The sequence below is a fragment of the Opisthorchis viverrini genome, assembly GCF_000715545.1.
Source record: "Opisthorchis viverrini unplaced genomic scaffold opera_v5_90, whole genome shotgun sequence".
Lineage (NCBI taxonomy): Eukaryota > Metazoa > Platyhelminthes > Trematoda > Opisthorchiida > Opisthorchiidae > Opisthorchis > Opisthorchis viverrini.
In genome coordinates this window covers 1,243,905-1,261,897 of record NW_008751743.1, presented here as the reverse complement: position 1 = coordinate 1,261,897, position 17,993 = coordinate 1,243,905, and the positions used below count along the sequence as shown (strand labels likewise).

Here is a 17,993-nt window from a genome sequence, read left to right as displayed (position 1 = left end):
CAACTTTAAATACATTATTTTAACCATGCTAGCACAGAAGGTCTCCGGGTGATACTCATCAATATACAGGTGTATGAATTTCGGAATTTCACCATAATGCTTCCCCTCAATTTTTTTCAGATTTGTCGACTGAACGAATGTGTTTCACCACTGCTTGTTATTTTTGGATCCCTTAGTAGAAAATCATAGTAGAGAGCAAACAGAAGCTTTGGAAAATTCATTCCTAAATGATCCCAAGTGGATTGATCAGGGTAAACACGGTATGTGGGATAGGGGTTTCAGAAGTTTTTAGATTTTACAGAAAGAACTATGACTAAATCACACAAATGTATTCCTTGGGCACGCCACGCGATGCCTCGGTGGCCAACACGGTCACTGAGTAGAACTGAAACATTAATACTAACGTCATGGTGTATTTTATGCAAGAACTTCATCACTAATCTCAAATACCCGTTGATGGTATTCAAGTTTACGAAATTTCTTGTAGAGGACCCAACGGAAATAATTATTTTGTGACTGACTTTAGCCCGTACTCAGACTAATTAGGAAATGGTAAGGATAACATTTTTGACCTAGCCCGCAAAATATCTGGTGAAAACCAGTAGGGTAATTGTGTTTTGGGTATTGCGTACCATTTGTTATTACAGTAAAAATGGAAACTCATTATCAAAAACACGTTCAGATATGGGGGTCGATCAAAGAAAGTGTGGTTCTTGGTGATGCATTTTTCTGTTTTATATTTTGGTTCAAAAATAAATACTTTCTCTTCATTTCTGTTCGAGTAGCGTTTTGTCCTTCGCAATAAATAATATGAATAAAAATATGAATACCGTTGACTCAGATATCGTTACAAACGTGCTTGTTTTTACGCAGTTCTTCTTCACCTTGTGAGAGACGATAAAATTTGGCTCTGTCACCGAGTTACATTCTAGCCGAATGAGGCTTTACAGCACAAGAATAAGTTATTTAAGAGAACTTTGTCTCTTGACCTGTTGTTATTAAATAGCTTTTTACGTTTGCTTTGGCCTTTGAAGAAAAATACATTTCCGAAAAATTAAAGCATACAATAAAAACGACGTGAGTGCTTCTGCTAATTCGGGGTGCATTTTTGTTGAAATGACGTTAAATGTTTCGAAAACATCCAGGCAAGGTCCGCTTTGGAATGAAAAATAAAAGCGTAACGTTTTTGGATTTATCACAGAAATCATTTTGATTTGTTAAACCTATTCTCTATCTGCAAGCTTACAACCGGTTGTACCGTGAGAAGGACAAATTCACGGGTATATGGCAATGAATAACACCGGAGTGACTTGACGGGTTTATTTACATAGTTCTGGATCAGATGCTTCTACTATTTGTCTCTTTCGGGCTTCGTATGAATTACAATCTCACCATTGAATGAAGGGACAATTTTTAACAAGCGTGCAGTGCATCCCTACCACATGTTGAATATAGTGGGTCAACTTTTTATGGATTCGCATGTAGAACTTGGTCTAGACTGATATGTTTGTTGTAGATTCACTCAAGACTTTCCATCTGTGTGTAAACCGATTTTGCTTGTATGGACAGAATGCTCAAAGCGCTACCGAGAAACATGACAATCGGGATGCTATGGCCTGACGATCCGGAGTTTTTCTCCATCGTTCATCCGTACTGGCACAAGTTTCCGGTACCAGATCCGCTGTACCATTACTTTGTCGGTGCATTTATCACTATCATGTGCACCACAGCAATCTTGGGAAATATTTTGGTAATAACGTTATTTTCACTGTAAGTTTGCCTACCAAGTTTGAGTTTTTTAAAGTGTTCATGTTGAGGCGATTTTGAAACTAATGCAGAGGTTCCGGAAGGCTTGTTGATTTTTTTTTTTCATGTTGAGGCGATTTTGAAACCAATGCAGAGGTTCCGGAAGGCTTGCTGATTTTTTTTCTTGTTGGCTGTTTAAAGTTGTACGACTGGAAACCAATGTGGCCACAGGTGAACATACCTGGAAATCAAAATCGAGCCATAAATAACTTTCAGTGCCCCGTTCAAACAATCGCACGGAAAAGGCTGAGTGGATTGTTGGGTAGAATTTCGCATGGCCCGAGAATGCCAACTAAGTGATTCTTGGATCACTCATATTTTTAGTAATTAAATTTCCACCAAATTGAAAGTACATTTAATGAAGCCGAGTCCGAGGTGTGTATCAGATTGTATTAGGGGGACAAATCTGCCGGCTTGGTGAAACAGTGATATCTGGCGAAAGTGTAGTTCCCAATTACCGCACTTCGTGAGCTGCAAAATGATATACGTTACTGAAACTTGATTTTGAAATTCTTGTTTCCGCCCTTTTATCTAGCTATCCGATAGCAAATACTCAGGGCTCTCAACTGCTGCCACATTGCGCGGTATCATTGTTTATCGGTTTGTTTTCCGCGTATAGTTTCGTTACCTTCATTCGGATGTCAAAATTAGTCAACCGGAATAACATCCCGTCTATTGCTATATCATCCGAATGGATGACAAGTTATTTTGCGATCACAAAACTTTGAAGCTATATATGCCACAGTGTGACTAATAGGGGGTATTTCACTGAGGCATACTTTCTGCTACTATTTGTAGGGACGTCTTGCTCTGTCTCCGCCAAAACTTGCAGGACAATAGAGCAATGCAGCAAGTTCGATTCAGGCCGTGCATTATTCTAAAGTAAATCAGCATCACAATGGGACAACAGAGCGACATGTAACCCTGGCTGTGTGCTACGCTAACGGTGGTTTTGCTAACTGAGAGATATGAGCACGCATATGTGTTTCAAACAATAGACATGCCAACTGTGTTACCGTGCCCTTCTGAAAACAGACATACCAGTTTAACCCGCTGTGTCCTTAGCGGTATCGTTCGCTGAAATTGTGTGTTCATTATACACCATACTCAAGAGGGTATTTTGCTTGGTTAACGAGACCGAACTGATTTCACATTCTCGTCGAATAAACCGTAAAATAGATTGTTATAAAAATTTGACCTGTAAACTATACGCTTACAGGATCTTGGTGTGTATGTGTTTGCGCTTGACCTGCGCCCACGTTTTATCTTCCACTAAGTGGAGACATTGTTCAACGCGTTCACTCCAACTACGGATGAACAAATGATCTCGTGTATTTCCAGCTTTCCTTCTTTAAAGTAGAGTCATTTGGTGTTCCAAACGGCTGTTGAATTGTTCCCGCTACAGAACATAAACACAATCTACCGAGTTGCCTTGGGCAACGAAAAGAAATTACAATCGTTGTGGGAATACACGCGGCAAAGTCTGTGGAAACACATGTGAAACTTGAATGAAAGAACCAGCACTACTGTCTAGAAGAATGCAGGTCAACAGCATACCTTAGCTTGACTGCAGCTTGACAACTTGCTTCAGATTAAGAAAATTGAAAGTCATCGTGCATAATCTATTAAGGGTCAGCGATTCATTTACAGCAAGTGGGCAAAGCGGTGACGAAATTAGGGGGTACGCAGAAAGCAAAAGTGGACGAGTCCGGTCAAAAGCACTTCTTTCTTTACTTATGCAAAAAAAGTTAATGGGGATACCAAGTGTGACCTGAGGCCATGGAAGATCACGAAGCAACGTGATGAATTTAGGTGCGTCCATTTCAAAGTGTTTCCACAGAGACCGAACACACATTGATAAGGTGTTTGTTTATGGTTTCAGCAGCAATCACACAAGTTATCTTTAGCAACTTTGCATATATGCATCAACTGTCATTTTTTAAATGGGCAAATTTACTGTTTCTCGCTTAAGATGCAAGCAACTGCGCACTCCAGCGAATCTTCTCATCATTAACTTGGCAATTAATGATCTGAGTTTTTCCATGATCAATGGTTTCCCATTGAAAACTATCTCATCAATCAATCAGAGGTGGACTTGGGGAAAACTGGGTAAGTAATGGTGTTTTTCGAAGCTAATTGACAGCATGCTTTGATTACGATAGTTAGTTTAGATCATGTCATAGCTGTTGACTAGCAGCGCTGCATTTTATTCTTCAATGTTTTTTATACGTTCCAAGTCTCTGTGGCGTACAACTTCCTGCCGAATTTGGTTGGTTTACCACGAGAATGCGAGTGTTTAACGTTCATATACAAAAATCACTCTTCGTCTATAAGTATCACTATAGGTATCACTACATTCGACGTCAGTACTTTCTGTGAATTACCGTAGTTTTCAGTGTACGGGAACTCGCGTACGCTGTGAGTCGAGGTAACTGGTCAAGAATGACACAAAAGTTAAACGTTACAGCAAAATGCAACTTGAAATCCGTCATGCTTCATTAGATGGAATGTCGGTATCTCAATTTTATGTACATACTTATAGTGACGGAGCTAGCTCCCCGTCAAGTGGAAAGAGACCAGGCTGCAGAAGGACTGAGTGGCTTTACTGAATTAAATTAGTGTATTTTTAACATTTTTCACTTCGGTCATAAGCTATGAAAATTTGGAACATGGGAAAACTACCAACCGTCTTTCTAAGAAGCTGGTACCAGAATAGAAACAACTAAGCTACAACCACTGATTATATGGAGTTGTTTCAGCTGAGAAAAAAATGCTTCCATAAGTTCTTTGTTCTTATTTGACCCAAATGAATTTGTGTTCCTCATGGTCATATAGGTAGACAAATTCGAATTGGTCGTCTTCTGGTAGCAAATTGATGTTCACATATTCTGGTTAGTGACTTCCAACCCGTTGGTCCCACATGGTGTTTGTTGCAGTTCTTGCACTGAATTTTATAGATGTGGTAAGCTTACTACAGGCATCCTTTGGTTCTGATAGTGCTCGTGTTTGTAGGCCAGTTGACCACTGTTGCATCAGAGTATCGCAGGACCCTCATAGTCGTTTCAAAAGTGTCCTTTAAGCGCGTAGCTCCTTTCTTCGCGTTACTAAGTTTGTTTGACTTCGGAGATATTTAAGTGGAATTCCTCAGACAGCTGTTTGCAAAATGTTTTCTGGAGCTTTTGGCTCTGTGCGCCTGTAATGGCTGCAGTGTGCCTGAATTTACCTAGACGGTGTTTTAATACCGCTCTCTTTGTGGTAATTCGAGTGGTTACTGTGATCTCGTCTTATTGTGTTGTCACCCTGTGCACTTACGCATGTATTTTTCCTTTTGGCAGGATACAAACGAGGATACATAAAAACTTCACTTTTTCGTAGTTATTTTTTCTCAGCTAAAGAGCGATTTGAAAACTAACCCTTTTTCTTTTTATTGCATTCTTCTTGAGGATAGGGAAATACTGCTCACCCAACGGATCCATAATTTGCGATTATGCACCGCGGTAAAATCCACCTCGCTTCTTGAGTAGTTGTCGTGGAATTGCAAATATCTGTGCATACAACATTTCTTGTTGAAGTTAAATTAGCTGGTCGTACATAAGTTTGTAGACGCCTTATTTCTTCATACATCTGCTCGTAAATTCATGGCTATTCACTGGCTTAGCGACAATTGCTGTGGAGATTTCGAAATTCACATATTTGAAAAGCAAGCTCACATTAAGCGAAACTATCAGTTTCCGATAGATTTAAATAAACAGTATGGGAAAAGATGGACTAATGATACCATTCGTAGTGTGCCTGTGGTCCAAGCCTGTAGTCCTCAACTTCGTCAAGAAAACGGTCACTAAATAAGTGCGAAGTTCTGGAATCCTGAGCAAGCAGATCAAACTGAAAAAGAGACAGGTAACTAAAAATGTTATATACTGAAGCAGTCGAAAGTCAGACAAACAAATTGGTACACAATATGGATCGCGAAAACTCCGATGCAAAAACACATCGTAGGGGACTATTCTAAAGAGGTCCTCTACGTGAGGTAATATCTCAGGAAAAAATAATTATTGTAAGAATTTCGCACCTCTCTTTGTCAATATCCAAGGAAACCTCTCAGTAACATATGCATTCCCTAATTTACCATGGTGCTGTTGCATGGCCAAACGTTTATTATCCAAGAACTATCGATTTAATCAACGCTATTGAAAGTAAACTTCATCAACCCAACGTTCAGTGATTCATCTTGTTCAAAATTGCTTTGGTAACTTTCCCACTTCTCCGGTGTAGGAAGAGCGACAGTGACCCATCTAGTATGACCATCTTTAAACGTAGAACTTTCGAAACTTGATAGAAATATCCAAATTCTTACAGCAATTTCTTTTCAGGATCATTCAATTTTTTTCTCCTTCGCATTATATTTGCCCTTTACAACCCGCTTCTTTCCTTCCACATTTATTGGTGTTCATTTTGAAAAGGAGTTTTTTCATACATAGTAATGTCGAAATGATGTAAAATAAAGTGTTCCAAACATAGGCGCTTAAGCGCTGATCACTGAACTTTTCTGACATCAATCAACTATTTGGAAAGTTTGCCTTCTAACAATCTGCTGATAAGCTAAATCATAGGTGACATGGTCAGATCTTTTCTTTTGGTGTGTTTAATTTAAAACCTACTGGGATGTGGACAGGTTAATCGAAAAAACACATAGGAGCATGTGCGGGCTGATGGATTTTGGCTAGGCATTTAATTTGGCAGGAGAGCATGTCTAGCATCGCGCGCTGTACAAAAAAAATTAACATCCATGTGTCCCGTTACGGTTATGAGTTTGGGTCATTTAGTGCCGGTTTCACACGACTGTTGGGTGCACAAGTTCTGGACGTCGAATGGTGGCGAAAGCTTCCAGATTATTCGGCGTTAAATACCTTAATTATTGATTGTCATGGTCTACCCGGAAGCCGGAGGACTTAATTTAAGTTTCTTGTAGGCATTTTGTTCTTGAAAGACCTAATTCACACAAAGAGGAAGTTCTAGTCCTGGTTCATCTTGCTTGCTGCTTTGTTGTGTTCATCCTTCACGATCTGATAGCTGCGGGCTCTTGTCAACTTGCAGACACAATTTCTGATGGACTGCATACTCACCATTCCACATTGGATGAAACCAGGTATAAGTACCAACACTTGAGCATTTTATCATGCTTACCTCTTGAGTGTAGTGTGAAACGAGCAAACACAAGCCTCATCTGCTTGCCGTTCTTAGAGAATTGGTGCTCGAAATGTTCAACTGGGTACGTTCTATCATGAGGGCATCTGTCTAACTGTCCCGACTTCTGATTTCTTTGATATTCGGTTGGTAGAATAGCCGTTCTGCTTCTGACGTAAGAATGCAGAAGGCGCATCAGATTTGTTTAACCTGGGATGAGTTTTATGTTCCTCGATTACGTGGCTGTGACTAGGTGACCGTGTGAATTTCTAAAACCATCGTTTCAACATGCAACCAGCAAATGAAGCCCACGATTTTATTTGCGTTCTACAAAAAACAAATTGGGACCATACAAAGGCGTAACTCGAGTAGCTACCGCTTCCGGTGTATACAGTAAGGCTGTGATCCCTTATTCTACTTCTCTGAACATTGCTCCAAATATGCTACGATGCAGAATTTAAGCCCTGAACTCACTTGAGCCTCATCAAAAACGAGAAGTTTAACTGAATTAGTCTTGGAAGTAATGTCAGTCATAAAGAATTAGCTGATTATTATGGTGGTTATGATTATTTCTGCATAGAAAAAATTTTAAACGAGAAAAGCTACTGACTTGAATTCCAGGCTCACACCGGCTCCATGAACCAGTTTTAAGTTGTTGACTGACGTTAGTCAGTTTTCTTGTTCCATTCTACCGAACAGTACTTGGACCACATTAAACCATCAAGATTGCTGTTCAGTGTCCAGACTGCGTGATGGAGATGGCAGCATTGACCATGCCCATCGTTAGGCCATTCCGTTCTGCAGTGGACAGATAGGAATCAAGAGATAGAAGATGTAAATTTGCACATCTTGAGTGCTTAGGCAAGTAAACCTTGATTAGGGTGATATGCCCTACTCTTGGAGTTTGTGCGCATGCGATATTTTTTATCAAACAAGTAATACGGTCGTACATTCATTTGCAAACTAATTTGGTTTTTCGAGAGACTCACCTGGAACCAAGCTGAATCCCTCGTTTGTGATGTTCTCAGGCAACTGAATGTGCTGCACCAGGCCGCCTCATGTTTTAGTCGCTACGATATTCGAGATATCGCGAAACATGTATAGTTGTAATGCACTACTCATAAGGTTGCTGAAAATCCGTCGACCGAATGGAAGACGCTTCGGAGAGGTGGGGGATAAGATTGCTGCATATGATATTCACATATATCAGTCAAATTACATTGTACATATATAATTTTAGTAATGCACTACTCATCCATTGTATGGCGTTACTGTGTTGTTTACTTTACTTCAAATTCTGGGTATTTGATATAGACCTCGCAAAATGTGATACCCGAACACCCACCATTACCAGGTTTTCATTTTAGAGCATCAACTAAACCCTCAGGTAAAAATTGTATTTTGTTTTTGTTTACAGTTTTATTCTGTTCGCGATCGATTTTGACACCTTTTGCCGCTAATTGTAATTTTGATTTTCTGTCTAACCATCTATTTCGCAAGCTTGTCAACTATACGGATTCATTGGCGGTGTGGCTGGATTCGGTTCTCTCACCACCAATGCTATGATCGCTTTGGATCGTTACTTTGTCATAGCACAACCGATTCAGGCGTTCACCAGAATGTCGTACTTACGTGCCTTTGTGATGTTGGCTATATGTTGGATTTGGGCTTTGCTTTGGTCCTTGCCACCCTTCTTTGGAATTGGTGAGTTTGATACAAATGGCCTAATCTACTGACTAACTGTGAAGAGACAATAACAGCCCAGCTCTTGATCTGACTCACACCAATGCAATTAAATTTGTTTAACATGAGATCCTACTTGTTCTACATATATTGTATGTTGTACTGAGTAACTTATAAACATCACTGAGATGGTGGCACGAATCCATTAAAAATCACGGCTTTCGCTATGTTCGCAAATGTTTACACGCTGTCAGACGAAGATGGAGAACTTTTGTGTGGATGGACTATACGCCTAGATAGAAATACCTAGTGGGATATACAGACTTTAGAAATATTTGATAAAGTTACCTTTACCGTCCAGTTTGCGAAAGTAGCGCGCAGTACATGCTTCTGCCTAATATAGTCATTTCACTCGAGTGCAGCCAAGTGTTTCAGCAAGCAGGTCAATCAAAAACAATTTTTCTTGTGGACTGTTTCCTCACAAGGTTGCCTCTTCTGATGAGGATACCTGATGACTTTCCCTTGTGGGGCATATTTTCTCAGGGTGGATTTTCCCACATTCACACAAAACCGTTTGTTACACTGCTTTGTCTCCTCTTGGACGGCTGCCAAGACTGTCCATCTCTGATACGACGCGTTTACTCAAATAAACGAAAACCATTGCTGTACATCCTGAAGTATTTTATCGAAGCTACGTTAGTTTACAACTACCGTCAGTCTTACTGCAAGTGACTCATAGTGGTTTGATAAAAATACTGACTTCCACGGGTTCCGTATTTTCCACGGAAAATTTTACGCGCGAGGATAACGTAATACTATTGCATCAATAATGGATCCACGCGGTAATGGAATAAAATGGATTGGCTTGCAAAAGTCCGCCGGTGGAGGAAAACAATTCGCAGTTAGATCAAGGGGTTCATACGACGAAGTACCTAGTTCGTTCGCTGGCATCAAAGTAACACTTCGCATAACACTTCACGTGCATTAGTAGGAAATTGTCTGAAGGACTGTTATACGCCAGTTTTTCTCTTGACATATTGATTCAACACTTGATAAAGCGCAGAATCTCCGCAACGTTGTCCTAATCACGATGATTAATTAGGGTAAAATGTCACAAAACGTTCGTAGACGATATCTTTATGATTTCGAAGGGGCTTAAGAGAAAACTTACTGATGCTCTTGCAGCGTAGTCCTGCTTGTGAAACGGTCGGTACTGGTTTACGTTCTTTAAGTTGTGAGACACTGGATAAGGTGACGTGCAGTCAAGATGAAAATAGAGGCAGTCTGCCGGCCGTGGGTGTTAATATGACCTTCCTATGCCATTCCAGATCCTTTAGACTTAGTGCTACTCCCTCTAACAATTGAGGGGCTTATCATTCATACAGGAAAATGTTTGGTGTGAATGGCCTCGAAATGGTAGAAGCCTTAATTCGCAAGATTTAAATTTATCCTTTGGGCCTAATTGACCGGAGTTGTCTCGTTTCTAACACTCAAGGTGTCCTGGGGTACTAGTCTTTGGGAAAATGTATTCTACTTTTGGACAACCTGGAACCAGAGAAATTTTTCCCTATCCTTGAAGATTTCATATATCGTCTGCAACAAATAAGTCGACGGAGGAGATAGCAGGGTGCTACCCACAAGCAATACGTGATATTGATGAGAGGAACAAAGCAGGATTTACACGCCGGATACTATGGGCGAATATGTTTTGTTTTATGGTTCAGCTTTTTTATATTATGATTTTGATCAAAAAAGGCAAGAATGGGATAGAAAGTGGAATCCCGGAATAAAACAACAGTAAACACAATATAAGTCATACTCTAGTGAGAACAAGTCTAGACCAGTCAAAATCATTCACTACATATTGCGGATGGGTCTTCTGAACCACAAAAACCTAAAGCTGTTTGATCAAATTATCAAGAATCGGTCACCTTATCTCCCGGCAAACTCTAAAGTGAATTTATTGAGTTCAATACAAACTTGTTACTTAATTAGTGAGTAGTTGATTTTAATACTGCTGTCTGTTTTGTGCTTTAGAAAACTACATCTAATGTGTTTTACCGGTCACTTAGCGAACGGGTCAGTAGGCACTTATTTTGACGACTGTCGTAATAGCCTGTCATTCGCTTACAGTGTTTGCAGACATAGCCAGATCAGAACATTTAGGAATAAAGAAGTAGCGTGAGTATTTCTGACATCGATCATACCTATTTTGATGTTATTAATCTTATGGTGCTGGTCTCTAGAAGCTTTTTATCCCGGGAGAAATAACGCAGTTTAGGTTGTATGTGTACTAACTCACCTGTCAACGAACGGGTCACGCCTTTCTACTAGAAGCTAGATAGACCGAATTTATACTGAGGGCTATCCAAACTTATACGATATTCGGTGTTAAATCGTGGGTTTAAATAGTTCAAGAATAGTTTGAGAACTTGGAAATTGGTAACAGACTGTGTTCTTTCACCTGTTAAACGAACTACAGGCTCCAAGACGGTGAAGACATGATATAAAGCCCAGGTCTGTAAGACTCGAAGAACACGGATGAAGAAATTTAGGCGCCCTGAAATATCCTGTTCCAAGTAAGTGAACAAATGAGGAATCAAATTAATAATCCGCCTACATATGAGGAAGCTGAGAGTCTGTTATATTTCAGCAGACTAGCTTTCGAAACATTATACAAACCGTTTTACACCGCCGTCAGAGTCTACTAGTTGGTGCGAATCGACACATTAAACAAATGTCTTTGAATGTCCGTCATGAACCACACTGTATACTCTCTTCTCTTCAGGCTTGCCTATGTATTATTTCGGTCGCCAATCCACCAGCCAAACGCATCAGATTACAAGGCCAGATAAACTAAAGTAGAAATGATAATTCGTTACGTCAAGAGCTAGTAAGGTAGAAGACACCTCAGTTAGAGAGTACCAGCTTAGGCAGCGTGAAAGCTGATAATGAAAAAAGAACATATTCAAGTAGATAGGCTTTTTCAGCCTCCAACGTACGCCTCAGGTGTTCTTTTCACAGTTTTACTCTGTTTATTAACAGAAAAGTGTAGGTTCAGCACAGACTGGCAAATTCCGTTCCATAATTAATGCAGGACATTTGGCTAGTGGGAATTGCGCTTTGCCATTTTGACCCTCTGCTATGTTTTGTGTGCGATTCTAATGAATCAAGCCATCCAAAGTTTGTGTAACTCATACAAATGCCTTCGCTAAGCAATCAGTTTCATCATTCATACTGAAAGCAGCTGTCTTGAACTAACATGTCATGAACTAACACAACATGAACTAACATTGTCTGAATAAAAACACACTGACGAACATCATGTTTTCGGAATCTCGTCATCAGGTCAGTCCATATCTAATGGTTGAAATAGGAGCAAACAATGAAATACGCAGCAAAGATTGGTTAGTGAAATGCGAAACATGGGGACACGAACGACTGGTTGTCTGCGTTGAAAGGTGGGGACACGAACGACTGGTTGTCTGCGTTTGGATGCTGTAAGACAGTCTACAGAGCCGTTGGGTCACTTGCCGTGCTGATTCGTTTCACATGATCAAGGCAGACTCAGCGTTCGTACGAAACGTTTTTCACAGTACATACCGGGTTCGGCAGACGTATAGCGATAGCTTCGGCTGTAGTCAAGCGACGCCGTTGGATATATATAGATAGATAGATATAAATAGTGTATTGGGGACACGATAAATAACATGAAATGACCCATTCGGAATGATCACGTGCCGAGTGTCAATTTGGTGGGACGCAATTGAGATTTTGGCCAAACTGTTGGGTCTAATGGTAATCCGGTGAGAGATGTGCTCACGTAGTTTCTTAGAAAATAGCCGTATCGTGTGCCCAACATACTCCGCTGCACAACAGCAAGAGAAAGAATACACAACCATATTCTGGACCGGCATCTTGTCTTTGAGATTTAAGTTGAGCAAAGGGTTGGTTGCAAACCAAGACCTCAGGGTTGTAGTCATAAACGCACGTTATAGGGATTGAAAACGCGGCAGTTGACTGTCCGCTGACAGATCGCCTTTATACAGTAAACTCAGTCATATTGACTTCTTTTCAGAGGCCGTGATAAGCGGCTGGATGGAGCGATCGGACATAGTCTTGGTTATAAATCTCTCCGGGTAACCACTGACTCGAAGCACGTTGGCAGTGTGCTGCAGTTCAGAGTCCAGTGTGTCAGCAGAGCAAATACATTTAGCTCTGTTCGTTAAAGTGGGAATCAGAGTTCGATTACGCCTCAGTGGCACAAAACTCAGGAAGTTTGTGCACTGTCCCGTCCACGTAAGCTTTCTGTAGACAGACCTCTGAATTGAATTCGCGGAAAGTCTGACTAATTTAAAGTCCAAGAATTGTCACTTTCAGTTTCAAAAGTGAACTGAATGGAGGGATGTACTCGACTGAAGTTGGTCAGGACAGCATCCGTTTTGGAACCATTTGATACTAACATAAAATATCATATACATACCTTCGATTGAACTGAATACGTCTGATCTCTCCCTTCAGTTCACCAAGTTCCAGTTTGTCCATAAATATGTCACTAAACAAGGGACCAAGAAGAGAACCCATAACGACTCCCTCGATTTGTCATGTCAGTGTATCGAATGTGACAGCCGGAAAAACGCGAAGTTAATCCAGAATTTTACTAATTTCGCTCGGTTTTCTTCATTCTAGAACTAGCCTTTTTTGCCATTTTAGGCTACTACATACCAGAAGGATTCCATACCTCATGCACATTCGATTACTTGTCAACGGATCTGGGAAACATGTTGTTCAATGCTGGAATGTACATATTTGGATTCATGATGCCCTTGATGGTCATTTGCTACTGTTACTACCAGATTGTGAAAACAGTGAGAAGAAATGAGATAGAATTAATGAAGATGGCCCAAAAACTAAACGCTGAAAACCCAACATCGATGAAATCCAGTGAGTGACTTCTAACCCGAGGGGTCTTGTTGGTTTTTTGTTGTTTTTTTGCCGATTAGTCACATAGCTGAGGTATGATCATCAGTTTTCGTGATTATGATCGTTCACAACAGAGCATTGGAAAAAGGAATACATTCCTCTTCAGTGGCGTAATGTTGGCCCAAAGCCCAGAGGTGATTACTGCTACGATTTGAAGTGATGCTGTAACAATTCTCAGTGCTTTCCAAGTCTGCTATGCTGAGCTACAAACATGAATTTCGCAAAACTTGAGGCTTCAACTAAAACAGTACTGCGTGAATATGGATAAAACGGGCTTATGTTTGCCATTTTGACGGACGGGAGCTTCATGTTGGGCAGCTGATCCAGCTGACTAGACCCATTGGCCTTGGGGAAAGTCGTTGGATCTGGTCCCACCTGTAATTGCGGTGGCTCTAGTTCTTTCTGGACAGGTAATCTTAAAGTAGTATGTCATTGGCGAACAGAGAAGTCAGTTTCTAGATTTTTTAGTGGATAAATTAAGCTTATCAGACTTATCTTAGCTCTCTGAAGAAATTGGGCAGCCAAATCTGCGATGGGGCCACCAGCTTGTGAACATCGTCATACAGATCAAAACAGGTCAAACCATGACTGGCTAGAGAATCCCATATGGACGTCATATGAGTTGGACGTTTTGATAATTCTTCCACTTACCAGAGGAGAACAACAGTTGAGTGCATAAATGACATGATTTGGCACTCTAGGCATCCTAGTGTGGCAAGTCTCTAACAATACTAGAAGTGACCTTGTGTGGCCTTTGTTTAACGTTAACATTAGTCATCGATAAATGTTTGTCCCAGATTTGCTCTGCAAGTGGATACCTCAAACAGAATACGCTGCAAACGCTTGGTTGTCCATGCATAAGTTACCGCTTGGAGATAGTCGGTTGGGAACATTAGTGGTTTCGGCTCCGTCCCCCCTTGTTCGTCCGCCGGTGTTACTAATTTTAAGTATGCGCTGGGAAAAAAAGTTTTGATGGCGGTCAGGTTGCGCTTCCAGTACAACAAAAACTCCACGCGGAACCGCTTATCCTGCACGTCATTTTACCCTATGTGACATACAAACTGGGGAACGGATCCCGTCCATCGTGGATATTACTTTCAGCATTCTAAATTCGTGTTTTGTATGAGTCGATATGATATTTACTTGCCATATTGAGGGACTGATTGAAATACCACACAAATCCAAGGGGACGGAAACATATCAGAACCTTACGTTGGTCCATTAGTCATCAAAATGCATGGTTATTTAAATGTGTGAAGTAAAACCTTTCCAGCTAAATCCGGCCTTATTGATTCGGTTGTCGCGCAAACCATTCTGCGAAACCTTGCAGACCTTCATTCCTGAGAAAGCAGCTAATCGTTCACGCTTTGCAATCTTCTACAGCGGACAAAAAGGCTGACGTAGAGGCAGCAAAAACTTCTATCATTCTGGTGTTACTCTATCTGGTGGCCTGGACACCCTATGCGGTGGTTTGCTTAATGGTTCTGCTTGGTAAAATGGATGACCTCAGCCCCATCGGTTCCGAGTTGCCTGTTTTATTTGCCAAAACATCAGCCGTCTACAATCCGATTGTTTACGCAATCCGACATCCGAAATTCCGCATGGAACTGGAAAAACGTTTCCCAATCCTACTATGCTGCTGTCCTCCAAAACCAAAGGTAAAGCCGTTATTTTTCGTGATTTTCGTGAATGTTACGTTATAGCGACATGTCACGAGACAAATCCTAGCCACGAGTCTTTCTCCTGTTGAAACCAAAATCTGAATAGTTATCCTGTTCAGTCCTACGCTTAAGGGATAATGTAGTCTAGTTTACCGACACCGGGCCGATCTGTACTATTCTATGTCATACTGCATTACATTATGCCTTAATATACACCACTACATTAAGCAATGTAATAGAGTATAGCATAGTTTAGCAATACTATACGATAGGATATTACTCTACACTACGCTATGGTATACTACGCCATATTATGTCACATTATACTGTCCTCTGCCATACTATACCGTGCTATGTTATGTCATGCTATTACAATGAAATTTGCGGTATTTTATGTTGCGCTCATCTTGCTGAAAGATGTTAAAAAAAGGCTTACTCTTTTGGGTAGTACGATAGTGCTTATGAAAATCTGTGGAGTTCTACCATGTTAAATTACTGTGGAACATGATTATAGTGTACTGTACCAAGAAACAGACAAGTATTGTAATTCTGGGCGGCTCTTCTTGAGAAAACACACTAAGCGATAGCGCGAGCAAATGGCAATGCGCACAAATCATCTCCAGACACAGACCGCTACTAATGGTGTAATACTGGGCTACTCCACTCGCATAACACGCTTGCAAACAGCATTAATCAGAAGACACTTTATTATAGGGTACTGAGATCAAGGTTGAGGGCCTCTTCCTGTAAAAACCTCTTCATTCCCAACAAGGTCATAGGTGGCGTTTAATCACCGAAACAGGATCACTACAACCTATGGTTGCTCTACCGCTTTGCAGCCCGATTGTCAGTAAAAACAACGCAGAAGTACGCCAGACATTTCATGCTAGATTGCGTGCAAACTTGCAGCTTGAATCACGGTACCCCGATACGATGCAATTGAGTCATGTACAGTAAGCTTGGGTTCTGAAGTTAGCTGAAATCAGCTTTGAGTCCATATTGTGGATAATGAAGTTGTCCTCTTTGAGACTCACGCTGCTATCACACGAGGAAGATCATGGAGCCATCTGGTTATTATCGGGCTGTTTATTTCGGGACCACGCAAGTTTACATAAGGTGTGATCCTTGGTTTGGGCTAATGTTAACTTAGCCACAGCCTTAGTATGTTAACGTGATTACTCATCGATCCACGTGAAACCAAGCCATGTCCTTGGGATTCTACTGAAATCTAAATGAAATTTAGCTGGTTGCACCCCAAAACGCCCAATCACAAAAGGCCTTTCGTCTATATTGGGGCTTACTTCATGAACACCCTTGTTTGCTCAATGAGCAGAACAACTACCAACTGGCCAACCTAATCAGCTACCAACCTAATCAACCTCGTCGAAAATGAAAGAACAAGAGCCTTTCGGGATCCATCCCTAAGATCTTAATTTCGCATCAAGTGTAACACAAAGTGAGTCTTAATTTTTGTCCGGAAATCTGTTTGTAGGCTTAACAATGTGTTTCACTTCTCGATGTGGTCTTCATTTTATCTTCACTAACTAATTGCAACAACTTTCAGGAGCGAACGGTGGAAACCACGGTTACGAAGGTAACCGACGCTCAACCTACGGAATCCTAATATCATACAGTCGTGAATTATATCTTGGCGATCCATAGACAGCAAAAAAGTGACCATACGTTTTCTGTTTGAAACTTATGATACAGTGTAGTTGGCGCTCACTGCTCCAATTCAATGTACCTTTCTTTGGTTCAAACTAAATTCGAGCTGATTACCTGTCAATCCCATTCATGTACGATGTTCTTGCACTCAGTAATTGACTAGCCAATTTTGTTTATTGTTCTATATTATATCTCACTGCATCCCGATGGCTTGTGAGAAGTAAATACCCTATGTTGTTTGCCTAGATTTGTTGTCATATTCGAAGCAGGGTTGGTTAGCAGTTGAATTGTGCAATACAGGCAAGTACGGCAACGCATCTAAATCTTGGTAGCTGACCTGGGATAATTGGATGTTGAGCAAGTGGCAGTTTTCTGCCCGTCAAGCTCGCCAAACAGATCAACTGCCACCAACTCAATAACCAGTATGGGTAATCTAGTTTGGCGAAAACGTATGTTTTCTGATAACTGTGGACCAACAGGTTGCAATACGTTCATTGCTTTCCTAGAAATAGTGTTCTATACAATAAAATCTTTCTGATGTTACCAGGTTTCATTTTTGGTTTAATATCACTTCAGTTACTGCAGTATTTGCCATCATCTTTTCGGTGATGCCTTCCCGTAACCACCCTGAATTCCACAAGTCCACAGCCATTCAAACTTCCAGTTAGCTTGTGGGATTAAATGTGACGTCAAGTTAGGTCCTTCGTGGTTAACACTGGTAATGAGTTTGCGAATCTGGAGTTGTTTCCAGCGACTCAGATGAGATCTCTTTTGAGCCTGGAGTCTGCTTTCGTGGTGAGAGCACCACGACAACCGTGCTTTGATTGTCACTTCAGAAACATTCTCCATACACAAAGATTTAATACTATCCCAGTAAGCACATTGCCACCGGTGGCCAACGGTGGCCAAAGGTGGCTAGCTTTGCCAGTTATTTTGTTGGTGAATACAAGCCAAACATAGCAGTTGTTGCATAAAAGCCTTCTGAAAACAAATGTAACAGGATACTCTGGA

General features: G+C 40.9%; 1 protein-coding gene across 1 annotated transcript in view; it reads left to right on the top strand.

Annotated features, from left to right (window-relative positions):
* Nucleotides 1-1,570: 1,570 nt before the first annotated feature.
* Nucleotides 1,571-17,993, top strand: part of T265_04946 (hypothetical protein) — a gene marked incomplete at both ends in the record, with an annotated part of 18,928 nt that continues 2,505 nt past the window's right edge. Inside the window, 5 exons of the mRNA XM_009169814.1 lie at nt 1,571-1,770; nt 3,779-3,915; nt 8,491-8,694; nt 13,387-13,617; nt 15,040-15,314. Of these exons, the coding sequence (XP_009168078.1) occupies nt 1,571-1,770; nt 3,779-3,915; nt 8,491-8,694; nt 13,387-13,617; nt 15,040-15,314 (1,047 nt within the window). The remainder of the gene's footprint in view (nt 1,771-3,778; nt 3,916-8,490; nt 8,695-13,386; nt 13,618-15,039; nt 15,315-17,993) is intronic.